The 19,920-nt window shown below is 38.6% G+C and overlaps 1 protein-coding gene across 7 annotated transcripts in view; it reads right to left on the bottom strand.

Annotated features, from left to right (window-relative positions):
- LOC115567061 (CUB and sushi domain-containing protein 3-like) overlaps positions 1 to 19,920 on the bottom strand; it is a 219,280-nt gene that overhangs the window by 79,289 nt on the left and 120,071 nt on the right. For all 7 annotated transcript variants that reach the window (XM_030393247.1, XM_030393251.1, XM_030393249.1 and 4 more), the window contains 6 exons: positions 17,682 to 17,795; positions 16,998 to 17,093; positions 16,410 to 16,613; positions 9,110 to 9,234; positions 8,133 to 8,229; positions 6,136 to 6,240 (listed from right to left, as the gene is read on the bottom strand). In XM_030393247.1, the coding sequence (XP_030249107.1) occupies positions 6,136 to 6,240; positions 8,133 to 8,229; positions 9,110 to 9,234; positions 16,410 to 16,613; positions 16,998 to 17,093; positions 17,682 to 17,795 (741 nt within the window). The remainder of the gene's footprint in view (positions 1 to 6,135; positions 6,241 to 8,132; positions 8,230 to 9,109; positions 9,235 to 16,409; positions 16,614 to 16,997; positions 17,094 to 17,681; positions 17,796 to 19,920) is intronic.

Here is a 19,920-nt window from a genome sequence, read left to right as displayed (position 1 = left end):
CCTATTTAAAAAATCTGAACTCATTACTGGTACACGCATTTCACTGTCACACAGTGAAAAGAAGCATTGGAATTGCTTATTTTGTACGTTTCTCAGCTGACAAAAGTCATCTGTCACTAGTTTGTTTGAATGCTTATCTGAATGCATAAAACCATATTAGAACTTGCAGCTGTGCTGCTGGAGTAAGTCAGACCTTTGTTAAAACTTGGAAAAGTACGTTTATACAGAATCTTTCTCATTCACACATAGTTAAGAAGCAGTTCATAAGGTGAGGGGTAGTGGGAAGGACAGCAAGTAAAAAAAACACCTATGTGTTGGCTTAGAAAACACAAATACATCTTTATAAAGAACCTTTTACACCTACACTGAAGCTCACTAAAGTGTTCACCATACCAAAAAACTATGTGGGTGGATGTATGTAAACATACAAGCAAAAATGGCCTGAAAAGGACAAAAGAACAATCTATAGGCAACTCTTTAGAGAACTGAATGGCGGGAGTGGCCATTTCCACTCGGCATCTAGTGCATTCTAGAGAGGATATCTGAGTGGGAGGAGGCGGTAACCTAAGAGATGCAGAGTAGGAAGCAATATGCAACCATAGATACAACAAGTAATGTAGGGCTACTTCACGAGGAGAGTGGGTGGATTATTTAAACTGTTAAGTTTTGTGATACATAAGTTTAAAAAATTCTTAAAATTTGATGTATATTATAGGGAGATTAGGTGATGCAATTCATGAGCGCAGTGTTTGTTATCTATTTTATTTTGATTCTATAGGGAAAGGGGGCCATAAGGTAAATTTGACATCAAAGTTAATTAGCATCATTAAATATTGTGTGTTCCAACTGTAAACAACAATCTACCTTCCCATTGCAGTACTCTGTAAGGTTATTATGCAGTATTCAAAAGCAGTGCATTCTACTTCATTAATTGTTCAAAGAATGAAAATACACAGGATGCGTTGATCACTGCTTGCATTAGTTATACACAGGAACAAACGTATGAATATGTATACATACAGTAAATTCATATCATATACATATAAGAAAAAAAAATACACCAAATGAATCATTTAAAGCTTTACTGATTAGAAGTTGTATTCAAAATAACCAAAAACCTGTGTTAAGTAAAAACCACGTTGGTAAGCATATATTAAAGTCAAAGTAAGGGCCCAGGTTGCACAGCCAGAGGCAAAGTGCCAGATCTTAACTGGGCACAAACAGACCTTTGCGCTCTGGTCAGGTTAAGAGTGTGCCGCCACTAACAGATGGCACTGATTCCCGTTACGCTCCAGATGGGTTCCAGTCAAACTGTCAGAGTACACATTTTGGCAGAGACTGTAGTGACACCCTGCTGCAAGATGGTTGATACCCACTATTCCTGGTTGCAAAACTGCATCTGGGGGGAGTCCCATGCTTGCTCATTTTCAACAGGATGCCTTCACATTTTATCTACCCAAGGAAATGTCAGTGGTGTATGTCTCCAGTTACTAACTGTGCATCAATGAGAGTGTTATCTACTCCTGTTCAATGTATTATGTTAATTTACATAAATACAATCATTTCAATAATTATGAAAACATTAAAATGGACCAGTAAAGAAAACAGAGTTATGTATTCATAAAGGTAGTAGGTGGTTGGTTTAAAAGAAAAACAAAAAACAAAACAATAATAGTTACTTAGCAGCAGATGTACAAGCAAAACACGCAGGTCACGCAATAGGGAAGAGTAATGTGAGTGCAAACAAGGTTCTTTTTGTAATTTGCTTTGCACAATTACAACAGCGAACTGAAGGTTAAAGTTTACATATCATAGTATTGTGCTTTGAAACTGTCAACAGCACAGGCAAGAGATTAAGAAATGGAAGAAATACTTATATGCAGAGAGGGGCCAAGTCGAGTAGAGCAGAGAATTTAAGGTGCAGCAAATACACTTTTCTGCCCAAGTCTCCTAATTTGAACCTTGTAATTTAGATTTTCTTGATCTCTATATTACTTATCAAAATAACTATGATCACAATTATTTGATCATTATCATCTTCCTTGTCTTCATTAACCATCAATATAATCATGCTACCTTCTAAAACAAAACAACCAAAACAGCGTGACAACCCTGCACCATTCAAAATCAAGATCATGTCAATTTGTAAACATAATTTGTATTCTTTATCTGAAACAAGGCACCAGTACTGTTGTTAGTGGGATCCAAATGGACATGTGCAAGTAAATGCTTTTTGAAGCCTTAATGACCTGAGGCACAAAAACATAACTGCACAATTTCTGCTCTGTCAAAAAAGTAAATCACTCACATCAGCTTCTCTCATTCTTTTAAAAACAGTGGCTCAGTTGGAGAGATACATCTGAAATAAGTGCATATTGTGAGGATGCCTGCTGTTCAGTCAAATGTAATATTCAAGAGGATATAATGTCAGGGGATGAATTAGTACATTCAGAATAAGCCTCGCGACAAAACAAGAACTCGATAAATGTATCACACCAATCCCAGATTGAAACTATAAATGCAGGGATTGTGCACAATGTGTCACAGTGTCATGTGTGTGTCAACTACACCAACCAATTGTAACACAATGTATCAAAACAACTAGAAAAACCTTGTTTATCCATTTTCATGCAGGTAACATGCATTTCGTACAACAAAAAATGTGTTATGTCTAGTAACATGTCCATGTGGAAAAGGATGGGGAATTTAAGTAAAACATCACGCAAACTTAAACAATTAATAGTATTACATAAAAGTACCAGAAGATGCAAAGATTCAGGAGATCTATCCAGCTTCAGCACATTTCACTGAAATTAATCATCCAGTCTCTTTCCTGAAATATATGGGGACCAAGAAGTTATGTTATGGAGATTTTCTTTTTAAGCCCAAGAGGGTTAAATGAGGAATTAAACTTGAAGCCATTTCTGTGGAGCCTACTGGATTATATTTGTTCTCCGTTAACAGGATTTCTTTGAGAAATATTGGAAATTTAGTTTGCGGATGGATGTGGCAAGTTCAAACGCAAATGGTCTTAGAAATTAGTTAGGGTTATTTGTAATGGTAAGCGATGGAGATGAGTCGAATACAGTGTTTTGAAAGAGAAGAGTATGGGTTGAAAGAGACAGATTTTTTTCAAAACTGTATTGAAAAATGTATATTCAACTGGTTTTACATATTGATGAGTTAGTAATAATAATAATAATAATAATAATAATAATAATAATAATAATAATAATAATAATAAGATGAACCTGTTCTTAATTACATGCCACACATCCCATGAAAATGACACTGAAGTTAGAAGGCACATATTTTCTTGTTGATGTGGTCTTCAATTATTTAATTGATTTAATTGAAAAGACCCTATACATTATACAATTAGCTGTGGGTAGCATTGTTAGTATGTATAATGATAATAATAATAATAATACATTTATTTTATATAATGCTTTTCAGGTACTCAAAGACGTATACAGAAGTATAAAACAACACACACTTAAAATAGAAAGAAAAGAAACAGGTTATACATCAAAAGCAATTTAATATGAGTTATTTATCCAGTACAGACTCTTCCCTGAACACATCAAAGTTGTACTGTGTTTGCATTTTGATCTTCGGAAATGGAAATAGGTATAGCCGAGTGAAAGAAGCTGGGTTTATGGCCTTTTTAGACAGGTGTGAACACAACAGCCAACTAAAGCCACAGAAATTAATTGCTGCTTGTGCTTGCCTTTGTGAAACAATGTGGTCTGAGCAGAATTTACATAGAAATGATGTTTTCATGACGGAAAGAGCACCACAATTGAACTCTGCCTCTTGACAGCCGCCAGCACAACTAAAGACACTTGCATCCAGATGAAAGCGACATTTCTGTTGGCTTTGTACTCAAATAAAATTACAGGTCTAAAAGTTGCATCGTAGATACTGCCAGTCAGTTGAGAGAAAGACCACAGCATAGTATTTTAGTGCATCACCGAATACAGTATGGTTTTGTGTTGGTAAATTAAGTGTAGTGAGGATATAATTCAATTAAAGTTCAGAGTGATAATCAAGCACAGGAACTGACCAGGTGATTTCTGCCATGTTTCAGGCCTTATATAACTGATAATTTACTTAAAGGGTGCAGAAGTGCAGGTCCAGATAATTACTGCAGAACCCATGTGTTTTGTATGCTTTGATTATAGCAGTAGTGTAACAGAAATCAAATGTGTAGTTAAAGTGTAGTTGAAATTAACGCATCTTGGGGCCAATTCAGATGTTTGTTGTGACAGTCATTCCATGTAGCTCATGTGGAAATAATACAGGCCTCAGCAGACTGCAGTATTTGAGGCCCAGTTTGGAACTTTATTTAGCATACAATCAACCATATTACCTGTGAGGACATGCCATTTGTTTGCAACTATAGAATAAAATCTGCCTGAGGAGAGCTGGTAAAACACTTCGCTCTTCAGGAGTTGTGTAGTGATGGGTACACAGGATTGTTATCACTGGTCTCAAGTGACTGCATCACCCAGTGGAAACATTTTAAAACAGATGGTTGACTGGCTGGGTTTGTTCCAATGCCTCATGCCTTTTTCTTCCCACTGTACTGAGCCTTCATAGCATTCATTTGTAGCTAAAAACTGGTGTGTGAAAAATAGTTGGGTGGCTCAAGCCGACCACAGGCTGGAAATAAGATACAACAACAAGAAACAACTAAGTAGGAAGCAGAATAGAGGAATGCTGTAATTGACCAAATAAACCAGAATCTGAACTCTTCCATGAGAAACAACAGAGAACATAAACAGAATGTAGTAGTTCCACAGGGAACCAACATGGCTTGATCACAAACGCACAAATATTTGCCAAAAGGCAGACAGTAGAACCATATGGCAGACAAGCTAACAAATATGTAAAGCAACGGGAAGTGGAAAGGAGCTTGTCTGGAGCCTGGTTTACATAAAGCATCAGGGACTGCATTTTACCAGGGCAACAGTGGCAAAGCATAAGAAAGACATGGAGGAAAGAGCTGACTGTGAGACATGGCACTGAAGTGATTCTCAGCATGAGGGAGTGGTGGTGGGGGAGGAGGTTAATGCAGAAAGGAAAGAACCCGCAGAGAGACACAGCTAAGGAGAAGTTCTGAGCAAGAGGAGAGTGTTGTGGAAACGTAGCACTGACTGTGAGAGACATGACTGTAAAGTCGTTCTCAACAGTGGTACGATGCTCGCGGACTGACACGACTGACAAGCAAGGACAGATTCTGTGACAGCAATGTTTTCTCACGCTTCTTTTGTTTTGCAACACATTTGAAGGAACTGACTGTTTGCATTTGATCAGATTTTACTCAGAAATATCTTTAGTTAGTTGCTTTATGTGTGGAATCTCAAAGTTAGCGGGGCTCTTGTCGCTGCCCTTCTTCCTGCCTTTGTGCCATCCACATCCTCCTTTTACACTGTATCTTAACGTTGTCTTCTCATCTCTTACTCTCTTTTTTTCCACTGCTCTTGATGTAACTTCACTGAACACTGTGACAGTAGGTCACCCATAGCTACACATTTTAGTAAGTAAATTGCTTTAATGTGTGTGTGGGTGAGTGGTGGTAAGTAACAAACTAGAAGACAAATGTGAGAGGAAGACAGATAAAGAACCCACTAGAGAGAAAGGAGAGAAAAGGAAAATTACCTTGACATTAAAAGAGACAAAGGGAAAGTGCCTGAGATATAAACAGTGTGGACACACTCAGGACTAGATCATTAAATACATGCAGAAGAGCTTCGTGGATCACATGCAGATCAGCAACCCTTGGTCTAGCTATACTCCTTAACTCTAAATTTTAGTGCAAAGTAAATGTTCAGCATGCTCCTAAGCAAATATGCCCCTACGCAAAAAGCCCTCTGAGAGATGAACATATTTGGTACTAAAATGAAAAAAAGATGTGGGTCCATTAACCTGAAGCAATGGGAGGACCAAAAAAAACAAAACCACTGGGTAAGAAAAGCTTTGTTCAGTGACTCATTCCCTCAGACTAATTTTTTCATATTCCTACTTCTTATTTCCCATATCCCTGTGGAGCAGCTGGAAGCCGAAGGCAGATGGACACGTGTGACAGCAGACAAAGTGACAGGCAGAAAGACATGACGTCTCTCCTCATACCTGTGTACTCCAAGTGGAAGCCAGCAGCGGAAACACTGATGTCAGACTGGAAGGTCAAGTACAGGTTGTTGGACGTGCTGTTCAGCAGTTGTGGGATTGTTGTACCTGCATTATACAATACACAGAAGACAGTTAAAATTCACATGAGCATATATTGCACCTAAGTTATAAGCAGTATAGAAAATTATTTAGATTCAGTAATAACTGTTCTGTAGTTTTGTTAAATAATTCTCTAGATTCCACATCTTCATTTCAAGCAGAGCAGGTCTGGACACTGTTGCTTTCAGCAGGGCACCATTTCACCTCCTGAACCTTGCTAAATGAGAGTTACTGTGCATATCAGCAGGTGTAAATGGAACTAAGGTGCAAAGATGAAATACAAAGTGCCTCACATATCGCAACAAATCACAGTCAGAAATCAGTGTATTGTCGATGTATGTATTTTTGTTCCACCCTTGTTCAGAAAACATTCTGCATTTTGGATATACTTCTATTTGTGTAAGACTTTTTGGGTCAATGATGAGAGAAAGCATTACCATTGCATGCAACGATAAAAAAGGATTAGACTTTCAAGCCAGCAGGCAAGTTCTCAGAATTTTTGGTTAACAATAACATCATATAAATGCCTTCATGACACCCACAAGTGGATGTCACAAAAACATCCTGTGGCTAAGGGCTGATAAGACAGATATAATGATCATAGGTCAAGATTGTGCAAACACCCAAATATCTAACAGTCTTGGTTGTCAGTCCCATTCTATAACGCAGCATTATTAGAAAAATCTCAGTGTCTCTGACAATCATGCTATTCAATGGTTCAATCCTGCTTTCACTGTAAATATTTAAGACAATTACTTTCTAATGAACATCTGGAAACTGTCTTTATAGCTAGTCGATTAGAGGATTTTATTTCAATGCTACTTTTCTTAAATTACTTTTCTGTTATATTATTTGCTTTTTGACACTGTATTTCACCCTCTTTGTGTTTCATGTGTTTAGTTTTATTGGCCTTTGCTTTAAGTTGTCTAGAATTAAAAGGGTCCTGTTTTTATTATAAAGCTCTTCGTAACTGTGCTTTCAAAGGGGCTATAGAAATAGCATATTTATATAGCATTTATATAATGCTATTACTTATGCCTTGAAGTCAACAGGACTGCTCAACTAGATGGATTTTATATGCACATGCTGTCTCTGTTAGTCATTGTAAGTGATCTTGAACACACTTCCTTTAGACTTTTAGTCAGACCCACAAAACCCACCAACTCATGAACTCAATCATGGCCCACAATGCTTACTCTGAATTTGCACTCCAGAATACTTTTTACACTGAGTAGTCTTGGATGATTTTCGCCATTACAAGCATATGTCTTCTGCAACTCGAATGGAGACTTTTGTATATATTTATAATCACATTATCACTTCAGCCAAAGATAAAATTGATTGCGCGCCATTTAAAATACCTCAGCCTTTTCACACAGCATGCTGTCCTACACAGTGAGAGCTGAACTGTGGAGTGATTACAATATGTAAAGAGATTTGCTCAAAAATGAGATATGCACCACTTGAGAAATTTGATGCCTGGTCTCACAAAATGGATAGCTGATACAAAGGCAGATGTCATTACTCTACACCAGAAACTCTTATACTATGATTCAGCATTTAAAATTATGTGATGGCCTTTTTCTAGTAGGTTACCATGTGGCAAGAGCACCACTCTCATTAGCATGTGCCCGAAGGCAACACTATATTTGTAATATTCCAGACTGAAACACGAGCTACATTATGAAGATATCAAATGCAGGGACAGGAATATTTTGTGAGGGATGAGGGATTTTTTCTTTTTCAACTTCTTAAACTAGTTTTTAGACAGCATTCTAAAAGGACATGCCAAATGTCATCAGCTCCATCACCACATCTGTCTGCTGCTGGGGCCCTGTGACATTTGATTGATATTCAACTGGGAGCGAACAAGTGAAAGTCAGTTGTATCAGTCCTACCTGAGTAGCTACCAAGCCTTGGAGCATTGCCATCAACCCCGTCAAAAAAATCTAGCGAGTCCCAGTTGTGTTCTGTGGCAAAGGTCACAACTTGAATCTGAAAGAGAAATATACGTTTAATGACTCTGACGTTGAGCTCAAAATTACCATACAAGCTGCCCCTTCCACTTCTAAAGCATTTGCGTGGCAGCAGCTGCCCGGTGGAAACATTAAACGTGACAAGTGACAGACAGGACAGACAGAAGCACTGTAAATAGTGTTGTTCACCAAGGCTAACACAAACACTATGCATCTCTACTACAATCAACCTGACCCTGTGGAGAGAACACTCAAAAGGCCAGACAACGCTGTCAAATGCCTTTGCATCTCAACTTCCACAGTCAAGTGCTTGAGCCACGGCAATAACAAAAGACATCGACGTGTTCATTGCAGCTGATATGAGGCCATTTCCTGTGGTGGAAAATCAGTCACTCCAAAACTCTGTCAAGCGTGCATTTTACTTGCACAGTGGTCCCGAACCTCTACAAAAAGAGCATACCTTCCCATCCCTGCTACCTTCATTCCAAGTGAGTGCGTCTTTTTAGCTGCAGCAGACATAGTTAGTGCCCAAAGGTATCTTATATTCTTGAATATGACCATACCTTAGGCTGGGCATTGTAGCTGTATCGTGCTTGAAGAGAAATTTGGCCAGTCTCTGTATGCACTTTAAATACTGAGAGAGTACTACTTTGCACTGAAAAATGAGACGAAGTAAAACTTAGTTTTAGTTATAAACTAAAGAAGTTTCATGGTTCACATCTATTGGTTAAAAACCTTTCCCTATTCACCTGTTGTGTCTCCCATTAAATAGCTGTTGACAATGACTGTAAATTTAATGATAAGACCATGTATTAAAACAAAAATAATCCACCCAAAAATCTCTTTATCTCAAGCAAAATCAAACATGACTACTAAGAACTGCTTCTTCGAACGCTCACTTGGATGCCAGCTCCCTCAGGAACAGAGATTTTCCAGGCGCAGTTCAAATAGTTGGCGTATGGCTCTGGGTATCCAGGAGAGAGGATAGTGCCTCGGCGGCCAGTTAACACGCCACCACAGGGAACTACACAAAGGACAAGAGATTGAGAAAGGGAGAGAAAAAGACAGTCAGTCATGACAAAGTTCAAGTCTACAAATACACCTGCAGAGCCAGGAGTGGGCAGGGGTCACAGTGGGGGAGTAGGTACGGACAAGCATTTAAAAGCATCGTGTGTAGAACTTTGATGTAGAAATTGATATAAATTTCAATAGTATGCCTTGATTAATGTATGATGGCCTGACACTAACAACTGTTGTGCTATTTGTTACCTTAGAAGGAGCCTTTTTTTTATCTGCGCAGCGAGCCGGTAACCATATCATTAGGACTTTGGCGACTTTGGCGGCACTCAGCCTTGCTTACAAATTTGCCCAGTGGCCACTCGCAGTAGTGCAGCAAAAGATTCCTGAAGCGCCATCTTTTGGATCCGTATCCAATTACAAATCTATGGCGGGTCCTGTTTCACTGAATCCGCCATGCTGACAGACGGAAAAAACAAATAGTGGCTCTAGAGTGGGCCTTTCAAGTGTTCGCATTTTTATTGAGCACCAGAGTCACATGTAAAAGCCGGCCATTATAATGACAGGTTCTACTGATGTTTTATCATAATATATAGGAGCTGTGTGTTATGAAAGTTTGACCCAGGATGCATTCTTGTCCATATGATATCATTGCCATTCAATACTTGGAGAGTATAGAGCATGGCCTGGCAGAACTCACCTGCCTCTCACAAATAGTAAACAGTTCAACCCTGATGTATAATAAAATCTCTTGCAGGTTGCACAAATCACATCTTGTGAAAGTGGCCACAGTTGTGAAAGTTATTTCTCTCTAAGCACACCTTGTTTCTTCTAGTGCCACAAGTAACATATTTATCAAGCCTCTCAGCTCTGTCACTGGCCAGGTTGTGCTGACAATGTCAGGAACTGTGATATATTTGAGCATGGGTAAAAATCAAAATGAAAAAAAAGGGCAATAACAGCTACAATTTCTTTATTGCTTTTCAGATGGGCGCCAGTTGGCCTTGTATTCGACCAGCTACATTCTACACAGTGTTTGGCTCTGCTTTTTGTCCATTAAGGATTGTGGCAAGCCAGCCCTGCAGACCAGAATCCTTTGGATTATTACACAGAACAAAACACAGAACAAAATACATTTCCTGCCTTTTGAAGTTAGCTTACACAAAAACAAGCAATAACTTATTAGGCTGATGAGATTTTGTTCAGCAAAATCTTTTACGCCATCACAAGAAGTCTAATGCAAAAGTGTGTTGGATTTGTCATTGTTACTTCGCTCTGTTAAAATCTTTTGTTCTGCTGTCACCTACTGGAATGTGTTTGTCAGACACCTGTTAAGCCTTCACATGTATTTCAACATTTATGACAAACACTGAATTCTATGAAAAACAAGGCCAGAAAAATGCAAGGTCAGTGACTAAAAAGCATCTTTTTTCCATTCACTCCTGATGCAAAAACAAGTGTTCATTAAAGTGACCGGCAGGTTAGAGAAACAATGGACTCTCTATTTTCTTTTACTTTCAATTATGTAATTGGTTTGCCAGTCTTCTGATATTCAAGGTTATCTGGAATTTGAATGGAACAGTTTTTCTACAACGATAAGCAAAGCTGTCACTCAGGGTGGAGGGGGTCCTTCAGATGTTCAGCAGTGCTGTGCAATGTGCTCTCACAATGAAGAACCAGATGTTTTATGTCAAGGACAAGGGTGTAGCCCTCTACAGGTCAATGATAATCACAGTTTTTCTCCCACCAGATGAAGATGATGATGATTTTATGTGAAAGACAAGCAGAGACACAGAAAACAAGAAAAAAAGGAAAAATAAGAATCGTATCACGAAGGAGGATGAAAAAAAGTGACTGAAAAAGAAAAACATATTTTCACCTGTTTTCTGGACACTATTTCAAACTCAATATTTTACAGGTAAAATCTACCCTCTTACATATGATTGGAGAATCGTGCCAAACTGACTATTGTGTTCCTTCCACTCCAAGTAACACATCAGAGAGAATTATACTTCTTTACTGTACCTCAAAGCATATCACACAATCGTGCTATCATAAAATCCGTGTCACAGCAATGTCATCATCGGCTAATACACGTCACATGCACGGTACTCAAAATTGATCAGGAAGGAGAACAGCCTGTATGATAGTTTTGAATTCTGCAGTACAAATGAAAAAATGAAGGTCAATGCCTATGAAATGTGGAGCACTGTAATCAGAATGTCATATCCTGTGGACAACGGTTAAAGGCTCCTTGTCTGAGTGACGAGACTGTCATTGTCAGTAACCTTGTTTTCTATTTAATCATTTCCTGCTGCCTCCTCAAAATCTATTTCATACAAAACCAAGGCCAAAACACATATAAACACAGATAAACACAGTATAGCGTTATATGTCTCTCCTCATCTGATCTTCATTAGTTCCAACCTTCAATGTGGGAACAAGCTTCAGGAAAAATCTTATTATTCCAAGAACGGCAAACTATTTAGTTCTGTTTAATCAAACTTAAATTATTAAAATATCTTATCTTAAATATCTTAGCAGAAGACCAGGATCTCAACGACAAGCAACCAGGAAAAGACCAAGTATTTCAGTATGATTTAACAGCTCCTTTGAGTCCCCTGAGCTGTCAGTTAATGTAATTGGTCGAGCAAGATTAGAAATCATGACACTCATAAAAGCATGAATGCTCCACACCCATCTCAATGAGTGGCAGGCTCATATGTCAGCGTTACCACAGGTAGACAAGCGTGGGGACGACACACATTATGAGACACAATTTAGCTCCATGTGACACACAGGGAATTCACTGAAAGTTTTAATTAAAAGTGTTTTAATCAAGATATCAAAAGAATCTGCACATAATGTGTGTACCCTTAAGTCTTTGGCATCTCATGCTCTACTTAAATGATAATATCAAGTATATACTCCTATATGGTTTCTAATGTTTGTTGGTTTTTAGGTTACATTTACATAAGATACAATTCAGATGCAAATTATGCATCAAAAACAAAGTCATTTCCATCATTCATCCACCATCCCACACAGTAAGAATTCATGTTAAGTATGTAAAGCAATAATATCCTCAACATTTTCTGTTATCTTGCCTTTCACTTCATTATAAGCAGTAGAGTTTGACTCTTAACTAAATGCAAACTTAGAGCTCTCAGAATAATTAAGCTCAAAAGCAGACACCACTGCCAGTTGTTCAAGGTCAGTTTGCTTCAAAATAGACAGTGAAGACAGCTATGACACACTCAGCTCTATCAGAATTGTGTAGGAAGGCTGAATTGGAACTGAATGTGGAGAAAATGTTGCCATCCCCATTTTCAGGGCAAACTGTGTTTTCTTAGAGGCAGAACAAAAATTACCAACACATCATGTTGACAATGACAATGACAAACTATTTGCAACATACAAATAGCTTTTTGTATGTGGCTGGAACATTTTGAGGGTGGATAGTAGAATCTCAATTTTAATTAAAAATGTTACACTTAAATTTTTAATGCTTAACTAGGTGCTATATCTGCTATGGAGAAGAACTCTGGCCTAGTCTTGCCACCCTCTCCCAAACAGAGACGCTGTTCCCGAGAAGTTGGTCTTTGGAGGCTATTTCACAACTAGAATATCCTGTTTTAAAACAAATTCACTGCAACACAGTTTACCATTGGCTTTAACACCTTTGAAAAGGTGTTGAAGCCAACGGTAAATTCCATGGTGTGGGCATACTGAATCCCAGTGATCTATGAGCTTATGTAACATTAGGTAGTCATGATTTCATGCAGTCCGAAATTATTTAGTTTGTGTGCGTTATTCAGCTGCAAGGAAACAAACAATCAACAAATAGTGCTTTGGTTCTTCCTTCCACAATCCTTCCACAGTCAAATGGTCACATAAGCAGATTTTTAAAGTGATTCTACCACTTACACATGTCATAGGAAAATTGAGAGATCTGCATTTCTTTAATGTTTAAAAGCTCACTACTTTAAGAAAAAATTCTATCTTAAAAAACAAACGATTACATCTATTTATTCAAGTCAACTGTTTTCCATAAAATTGTCTAAAAAGGTCAACCAAACATTATGCATCCATTCAGGCGAAGCTTATTAAATTAGGAGAAGATAGAGCATTGTGCTGGCACAACTCAACAGAACAGCCTTAATTCAGAAGCTTTGTACTTGTGAAATCGGAAAGCAAAGCAAGTGATGCATGACGAGCCAGGTCAATAACAGCTGGAAAAGGCGCTAGAACTGTACCTTCTGAAACACAGGTACCTCAGCGTCTGACGTCGTCATGTCTCATAAAGGGGGCCTGAGTAATTCAGCATTGTGTTTTTGTTGAAGCTTCCATGAAACTATATCCATTATTCTGGACGAGTACACTGCCGCTGGGGGAGATGCTGCAGCCAGATTCAATCTCCAGATAAAAATCATTGTGTTTAAAATGGAACTGCGCGTGCCACTGCTATTCCCTTACCACTTGGCAGTAAACTCGGGTGAACCCGAGCTTGAAATCTCCCGCACTCAACGACTGGGACTATTTGTTGGCTGGCACAAGGCCTGTTTTTCAAAACTTCATCTGTAGTTCTTCATCTTCCAAAGGTAGACACGTGGGTGTGTTAGTAAGGGCCGAGTGCATGTCCTCCTGCATGTTTGGGTAACAGCGTGTGCAAACAAGGCATGTGAATCTGTCCATGTGTATAAATGCTCGAGCTCGAGGTCGTGGTTGTGTCAATGCATATTTGTACAGGTATATGTGCATATGTTACTTTGAATGCTAGCAAATGAAAAAGAGAGATGTTGGTCCCATTGGTAGATGGTTCACAACTTGCAAAAATCATGAAATGCTGATGTAATTATAAAGCTTCTGTACCAGTTCCTTGTAATTTCTGTTCTGGTCAAAATAAATCTGATTTCTAGTTTCTGTTTACCTGTCATTTTGACTTGTGAATCTTGTCAGTGACATCATCAGTATCACATGCCTTATATTGTTCAAAAGATATCGTATTAATTTTTTGTATTTTCTCTCAAACTGGTAAACATTCATTTTAAGAATGGCATTTATCTGTTTTGCAAATTAACTCTCCGTCATACTAAAGCAGCAGAAGCAGCATTCATTCTCTCACTTTGTTTTCTTTGCCTGTGGCATTAAAACTTGTCTGCACCCAGCTAGATTAATGAAAAAGAATGTTAACACTTTCTTTGAAGCTCTTATATATAATATATAATTATTTAATTTACTTAAAGACAATGAACTGCTATAAACGCACAACTTCATGACATAATCCTGTTCTACTTCCATTATTGTGACAGAAATTGCTAAGATTGTTCAAAACTCATTCACAGAAATGGCAAAATAGGGATACTTGCAATAACAGGCAATCACTAATTCCAAGTTGTGAACACAAGACTGACAAGTAATCCCCTTTTAAGTTAATAAATTGAACATGTTAAGCAGTTAAGGGGAATATTATCATTCATTGTCATGTTTTTGGCTACTTAGTAAATGCAAGTTCGATATTCACTCTGTTTTAGCGCTTTTTATGTACTCAAATTATTATTATTTATAATACATTTTTGTCTATATTTGGGTTTTTTAGAGCTTTTTCTCTGGAGACAGCAGCCTGCTGCGATAGATATGATTGCTATGAGGGGTACGAGAGCGGTGAGAGTGAACCAATGTACTGTATTAAAGCAGCTGACTGTACAATGAGCTGACATTTGTTAGCTCTGCAAAGCTGAGGTGAGCTGCAGATTCGGAATGTTCACTGTAGGATCATCACTACCAGCGACACTTTACATTGTCATTTGATACACTGTTATTTAAAAAAAATCTGAATTATAGCCACCTAAACTTTGTTAAGTGTATATGGTAAAGTAACAAATATGATGCTTACTGCAGGTTTCTATAATGTGCACATGAATTTCAGACTAATATTAGATTTTATGGTATACGTGACAAAGTAGATCCCTTAGTGTCTGAATTATAGCCACCTAAACTTTGTTAAGTGTATATGGTAAAGTAACAAATATGATGCTTACTGCAGGTTTCTATAATGTGCACATGAATTTCAGACTAATATTAGATTTTATGGTATACGTGACAAAGTAGATCCCTTAGTGTATACATGCATAATGTATAGCATTTGACGCCTGCATAATGCATCATAAGAGCAAACCTTTATTGTGCATTATAATGTCTTATCACATACATAAATCATTTCGGTGTGTTGCCACCTTCATTTACATATGCAATGAGAGCGTATTAAAATCACCCTCTATTGCAGGTCTGTTGTATTGAATTTGCAAGAGATAGATACATTTTAACTGAGTGCAAGAAGTACATTAAAGACATTGCTGTTTTTCTTCTTTTTCTTTTTACATTTTTATTTTTCAATACAATTTACACCGGTCAGCCAGAACATTAAAACCATGATGTGAATTGATCATCTCGTCTCAGTTCTGCTGGGAAACCTCTGGTCCTAGCAATCATGTGGATGCCACTTGACACACAACCCTCAGCCACGCACTGCTGCTGATCAAGTACACCCACTCATGGCAACGGCACTTCCCAGTGGTGCCAGTGGTCTCCCCAGTAGGACAATGTGCCCTGACACACCACAAAAACTGCTCAGGAACAGCTTGAGGAACAAAACAAGACCCCAAGGCGTTGACTGGACCTTCAAATTCCCCAGATGCCAATCCGATCGGGACATGCTGGAACAAGTGCGATCCAGGGAGGCCCCACCCCCCAACATACAGACACAAAAAACGTCCTGGTGCCAGACACAACAGGACACCCCCAGAGGTATTATGACCAGAGCTTTTTTGGTTGTACAAGGGGAACCTGCATATTATTGTGTTGTGGCTGAAATGTTGTGGTGTATTTTCCCATAAGTCGGGCAAGGTGCAGAAACCAAAATCCCTTGTCTGATTTATGTGACACCTTTTGTCCTTGCCTCCATCTTCCTGTCAGTACTATCAAAACCAGAGATAGGCAGATGCTTTACAATGGGTGACAAACATTAGGGTAAGTAATGACTAGGAAAAACAAAAACTGACCGATTTTGTACACCTGCTCCATCTTTTGGATCTAAGTGTGTGTGTGTGTGTGTGTGTGTGTGTGTGTGTGTGTATGTGCACAGAGGGGCTGAGACGAGGGCTGAAGGATGAGTATGCTTACCAACACATGTGGGCACAGTGCCGTTCCACTGTGCCAGGGCACTGGGCACGGCCTCACACCTGATGGCGTTGGAGCCATGCAGCGTGTAGCCTGGATTGCATTCAAACAGTACCGCCATGCCGATGCCAAAGTCGTTCCCTATCCGCTTCCCAAACCGGGGCTCAGGGACTGAGCTACACTGAATGGCACTTGTCCGGGGGACAGCTAGGGATAAGAGGGGAGGGAGTGAGCATGAGAGGAAGAAAGACAAAGAGCCGTGGTAGGTGTGGTAGGCAGAAAGACAACAGGGAGAAGGAGAGATGGCAAGACAAAGGAGGCAGAGAGAAATGGCAAAGCCCTTGTGAATCTCCTCGCACGTCATTAGTCACTCTCATCTGCTGTGCCAGGATAGGCTGTTTGACTCCTCATCATCCGGCTCTGATCAGCCATGCCTGGCCACAGCCAATGGCACTCTGTTCAACAGTCCTTTATGAGCTGAGTGCAAAGCTGAAGTATCTCTTTTTCAAAAGCAAGAAAAACGCACTCCATGCACCAAATCAGTCTACACATCAAAATTCAGGATGAGTATCAGAAAAAAAGTAGTCTTACCTTGGTAAACAAAATGAAATCCTTTGGCTGTTTCTGTTCCGTTTGTGGTGAACTTGAGAGTTATCTTGTTTCCTGAACTCAGAGGGAGTGTCTCGCCTAAATTACAAAATCAAAGGAGACATTGTAAACTCATTTAGATGATGGTGTTTGCACATATGTACAGATACATACAAACAAACAGGGGCTCGCCATGACCTTATTAACTGCAGATTATTCTTTGTGGTTGTTTGTGTCTTATACGCAGTTCCCAGCGTCATTCAAATCTTCAGTCTGATCTGATCTGCAGTGTGTTCTCAGCATTGTAGCTGGATACAGCAGGTCTGATTTATAGTCAGACCTGCTGTAGTGTGACAACAAATTACAAAAGCTGGTTTGTTTTTGTTAATTTAATTGGGATCTCTGGAGTTTATTCAACTGAAGTCATTATATATAATATATAATCAGTGTGTTTCATTAAACCATCATTACAGAACTGTAAAAAAGGGAAAAAACTTTATCCAAGGGAGTATGAGGGATGCTTGGATTTTAGATTTTCAATTTGTCGGCGAAAAACAGGCATTTGATTTGAACTGAACTGAGAGACGGATGTGCTGTCTTTCCGACAGTGCAAAATTGTGTACTTGATAAAACTACTCATACCAATGAGCTAGTTTAGCCTTAAGGGCTGCACAGTATTGTTTTTACCTGAGTGCGAGCCATATATGGAGGAGAGGAGCGCTGAATCTGTGGAGGATCCATCATATATCTCGACCACATCACTGGTCAAAGTCTGGAATACCACAAACTGACCAAAGAGAACTGCGAAGAAACAAAAGGAAAAAATACAGGTGCATCAATTCACGATGGTGGATTTTGCGGCAATTGAAAATCTTTTATTGTCCCAGGGCGAAAATTACCATGTAAGATGCAGAATAAAAATGATATATCTTCAGTCTTTCAAGAGTCGGGCTGCTGCTTTGACAAAGCTTACACCTTGAACTACTTACACAGAGGTTAATCTTGTTTAGACTGGAATACTCCCTTCTGCTTCAAGGGTCAAGTATCCAATTTAATTTGCATGTCTCTCCACAGATGGGCACCATGGACACATTTCATAATACATCAGTCATAATAGGGTTCAAAAAAATTGAAATAAAATATGGTTGAAAGAATTTACAGAAATAATGGGAGTAAATCAGGCTTTAAAGATCTAGTATGACTGATTCACATAAAAGCACTGATGACAAATAATGGTAGCACAATTGCTCACTCAGTGGCACTGGGTTGATGGTGTGTGAGAGTGCAGTGTAGAGCAGCAGAGTGTCCTAACTGTAATAAACCAGTTATTTTACCATGTAGAGGGGAGACATTTTCCCCATCACAATCATTTTATTTTGACTTAAGCCCTGCTAACACAGGACTAGTATGACATGGGGACATCTAGTAATTTGCAATAATTGCCAAGGACATCTGTGATCTTAATCCTGCCATGTCTGTAATGTAGTCAAAATTTCACCACAAATTACCTAACATATTGTGCTAAACACAAAGGTCATGTGATAATATTAGTCCTTTGTGAACTGGCATGCTGGTGATTTGGGCTTGTTTTTCTTTCTAAACATTTGTTTTTGGTTGTCAGACAGCTGAAAAAAAGAGAATTTTGATTGTGGCTCATAGCATGTGTAACATCAGTCAACACGTGGGCTGTATGAGAGAGAGCGAGAGATAAAGAGGGGCAGATCTGGTTTACTTCATTAGACAACAAAAAAAACGTTTCACACAGTAAAATGATGATAGACAAATCCTTAACGACAAAACAAAAAAACAGCCATGATTTTCTGTCTTGCAAGTAACAAGAATTTGACTTATGTTTGTGAAGAAGTAGAAAATCACATGAACAAACTGATGAATATGCTCCACGTTCTGATTGACAACTTGTTTTGATTGATGATTTAAGTGTTGTAAAACCAGTACTTACTGGAGTCTTATGTACAATAAAGCCACTAAGCCAGAACCTCTTAATTTTGACGGTAATTTTGAGTTTTTAAATTATTTTTAGCCGACAATATAATTGGGAATGATTATCATTATAACATGAAAGAGTGTTTGCACAAGTTGGCTCAGATTTAACCAATATTTGGGCTGGTTGAGTATGGTTATTATTTAGATCTTTTAAAATCTAAAGAAAAGCCATTTCATCAAGATGTTGTTTGCTTATTTCACTTTTCTGTATTGAGCTGGAAATGTGCCATGCACTTAATATGCACACATACACACACTCACATATAACTAGACTGGCTTTGTTTTGTTTAGTCCTCGAAATACCAATTAACTTCACTACGATGTTGAGAGAAATTACAAATGCGCAGTACAGCATTAACAGCTGCAACAAAAATGTGACTTTTGGTGCAATATGCCTGTTAGACTATAGCTTTTTATAGGACACTCTTTCCTCAAGCAAAGTAGTATCCGCTCGCTTAGTGTAAACTTTTACAGTATGTGACATTTTCCTAACAACCAGTAATTAGGTATTCCATTGAATTGGATACTTCTCTCTGCTCAGCTGTGGCATTTAACAGGAGGAGAGCAACCTTCAAATAATATAAAGTATACACTTAAAGGCAAATTAAAACTATATTTACTAATCCCCTTTTCAGTCAAAAATAATGTCTGTGTTATTTTTAATATAATGTTTACTTATTATAAAAAGGAAAGTGAAAAGTCTTTGGGGATATATGTTAAATGCTCCTTGTCGACTCTGCTGCTGGATGGGCGTGTCAGTGTTTGACTGACACAAGCTGGCAGGCTGAGCCTGAGCAGGAGAACAAGAAACAAAGAAAACAAAGGTGCGCTGTATCCTACATGTCATGGGCAGACAGCGCACTGGAAGCGTTATTGAAAACTAAGCCTAGGGACATACTGCTTATCTCTGTCTATGCATGAT

The sequence above is a fragment of the Sparus aurata genome, chromosome 17 (assembly GCF_900880675.1).
Source record: "Sparus aurata chromosome 17, fSpaAur1.1, whole genome shotgun sequence".
NCBI lineage: Eukaryota > Metazoa > Chordata > Actinopteri > Spariformes > Sparidae > Sparus > Sparus aurata.
The sequence above is the reverse complement of the archived record's forward strand: the minus strand, read 5'-3'. Positions and strand labels throughout refer to the sequence as shown.